At 69.9% G+C, this 2183-nt stretch overlaps 1 protein-coding gene across 1 annotated transcript; it reads right to left on the bottom strand.

Moving 5' to 3' along the window:
- Positions 1 to 1922, bottom strand: Foxf1 (forkhead box F1). Its single transcript, XM_013012637.1, has 2 exons — positions 993 to 1922; positions 1 to 164 (listed from the first exon to the last, which is right to left on the bottom strand). Exons 1-2 carry the CDS (start codon positions 1897 to 1899, stop codon positions 1 to 3), a joined length of 1071 nt encoding a protein of 356 aa, XP_012868091.1. The 5' UTR covers positions 1900 to 1922.
- Positions 1923 to 2183: the final 261 nt, after the last annotated feature.

Here is a 2183-nt window from a genome sequence, read left to right as displayed (position 1 = left end):
CTACATCACGCAGGGCTTGATGTCCTGGTAGGTGACCTGCTGGTGGTAGAAGGAGCCCCCGCCGGCGGCGGCGTGCACGGAGGACGACGCCATGGCGTTGAAGGAGAACACGAACTCCTTGCGGTCACACATGCTGGGCGACTGCGAATGGTAGCGGGGGATGCCTGCGGGGAGGGACGCGGGCTGAGCCGGCCGCCGCGCGCTGGCGCTGGCCCCCAGGGTGCCCGACCACCCCACTCCATGAGCCCCGTCCTGCCCTTCCCACCGTCGGGCGGCAGCTACTGCGCTTGGCCCCGCGGCGGCGGCCCCGGCTCCTCAGTCTCCCACCCTGCCGGCCCGGACAGCACCCCACCCGCCACCGGCCCCGTCCTTCCCCAACGAGGCCCAGAAGGCCATGGCGGCCAGGGCAGGCCATCTCTCTTCCTTCCCAGGGGCTGGGGTGTCTGCAGACCGGGAAACCTGGGTCTTGAAAAACAAAGTGTCCCCGGGGTCTGCACCGGGACCCCGAGTGGGTCTGGACGGCCGCAGCCTGCCTCTGCACCACCCAGCGCTGGCCACCGCGGCCAGGCTGGACCCGCGAGGCCCGGCTGGCCGCTCGCTAGCGCAGGCCTAACTCCTCCAGTTGGCTGAGCTGGGGGACCCTGAGCCTGCTGTCCTGGGCTGGGGTCCCCTGACTCTACATAGAGACCCTTCTGAGGAGTGAGGACACTTTGGGGACCCCAGAGATGCTTCGATGAGAACGGGGCCTACCTGGTCAGGCTGAGGGCGCCCCACAGAGCAGGGCTGGAATGGAGGGGAACATTGGGGCGTCTCAAATGCCCTCATCCCCCAGAGGGATGGAAGCGGGACCCAGGGGCCCCTGGTAGCGGGTGTCTAGCCAGCCCTCCCACGGAGCCTGAGCCCCAGAAGTGGAGCTGGGCTCAGTGGTCACCGGTCATCTGCGGGCGGTCACAGAGCCGGCCTCCGCCCCGAGGCCCGGCCTCCCCTCTCACCTTGGAGGTCGGCTGGGGCGTTGTGGCTGCTCTGGTGCAGGCAGGACTGGTCCAGGGGGTGCGTGGAGAGGCCGCCAGGCAGGGGGTTGGCCGGGGGGTTGCAGGGGGACAGGGGCTGCTGCTTGATGTAGGAGGAGCCGCTGTTGAGGGCGGCGGAGGCGGCGGGCGGCCAGGCCGCGGCGGGGCCCGAGTAGACAGCGTGGGGCTCCATGACCCCGCCGGCGGGTGCGGGCAGCAGGGGCGAGGCGGGCATCGACGCGTCGTGGTGCGGGTAGTCGCCGGCCGCGGCCGAGGCCCCGCAGCCGCCCATGTAGGAGTGGCCACCGTTGGAGGGCAGGTGGGGCACGGAGTGGCCGGGCAGGGCCATGCCGTCCACGTTGCCGGGCAAGTGGCCGTTCATCATGCCCAGGCCGCCGTCCAGCGCCAGGCTGTTGGGCGGGCAGGAGAGGCCGCCGGGCGCGCCCTGGAAGCCGTAGGTGTCCGGGAGGTGGTTGAAGGCCAGCCCGTTCACCATGCTGTACATGGGCTTGAGCGCCTGGCACTTTCTCCGGAAGCCGCGCGGGCGCCGGCGGAACGAGCCTTCCTCGAACATGAACTCGCTGGCCGGGTCGATGGTCCAGTAGTGGCCCTTGCCCGGGCGCCCGAGCCCCTTGGGCAGCTTGATGAAGCACTCGTTGAGCGAGAGGTTGTGGCGCACCGAGTTCTTCCAGCCCTGGTAGGCGCCGCGGAAGAAGGGGAAGCGGCTCTGCAGGAACTGGTAGATCTCGCTGAGCGTCAGGCGCTTGCTGGGCGAGCTCTGGATGGCCATGACGATGAGCGCGATGTACGAGTACGGCGGCTTCTCGGGCCGCCGGATGCCCGCGTTCGTCTTCTTGGCCTTGGCCGGGCCGGACGCCGCGGGGTCCATGGCCGCCGCGCCGCCGCCGCCGCGGCCGCCTCACAAAATGGCGGCGCCCATAGAGGAGACAGCGGCCGCCTCCTCGGGCCCCATTTTGTGGGAGGCGAGACATCTGTCAACATGGAATACCTTCGCGGAGGATGCATCCGACTTGGGAAGTCTGGTGTGAGACGCCGGAGCCCCGGGCGGCGGACGACGCTCCTCCGGAGAGGCCCGACGACGGCCTCCAGGCGCCTCGACGCGTTCCCCGCTTTATTTTAATGGTGGTGGTGGTGGTGGTGGTGGTGACTTTT

The sequence above is a fragment of the Dipodomys ordii genome, unplaced genomic scaffold (genome assembly GCF_000151885.1).
Source record: "Dipodomys ordii isolate 6190 unplaced genomic scaffold, Dord_2.0 Scaffold18, whole genome shotgun sequence".
In the NCBI taxonomy this organism is placed as follows: domain Eukaryota; kingdom Metazoa; phylum Chordata; class Mammalia; order Rodentia; family Heteromyidae; genus Dipodomys; species Dipodomys ordii.
The sequence above is the reverse complement of the archived record's forward strand: the minus strand, read 5'-3'. Positions and strand labels throughout refer to the sequence as shown.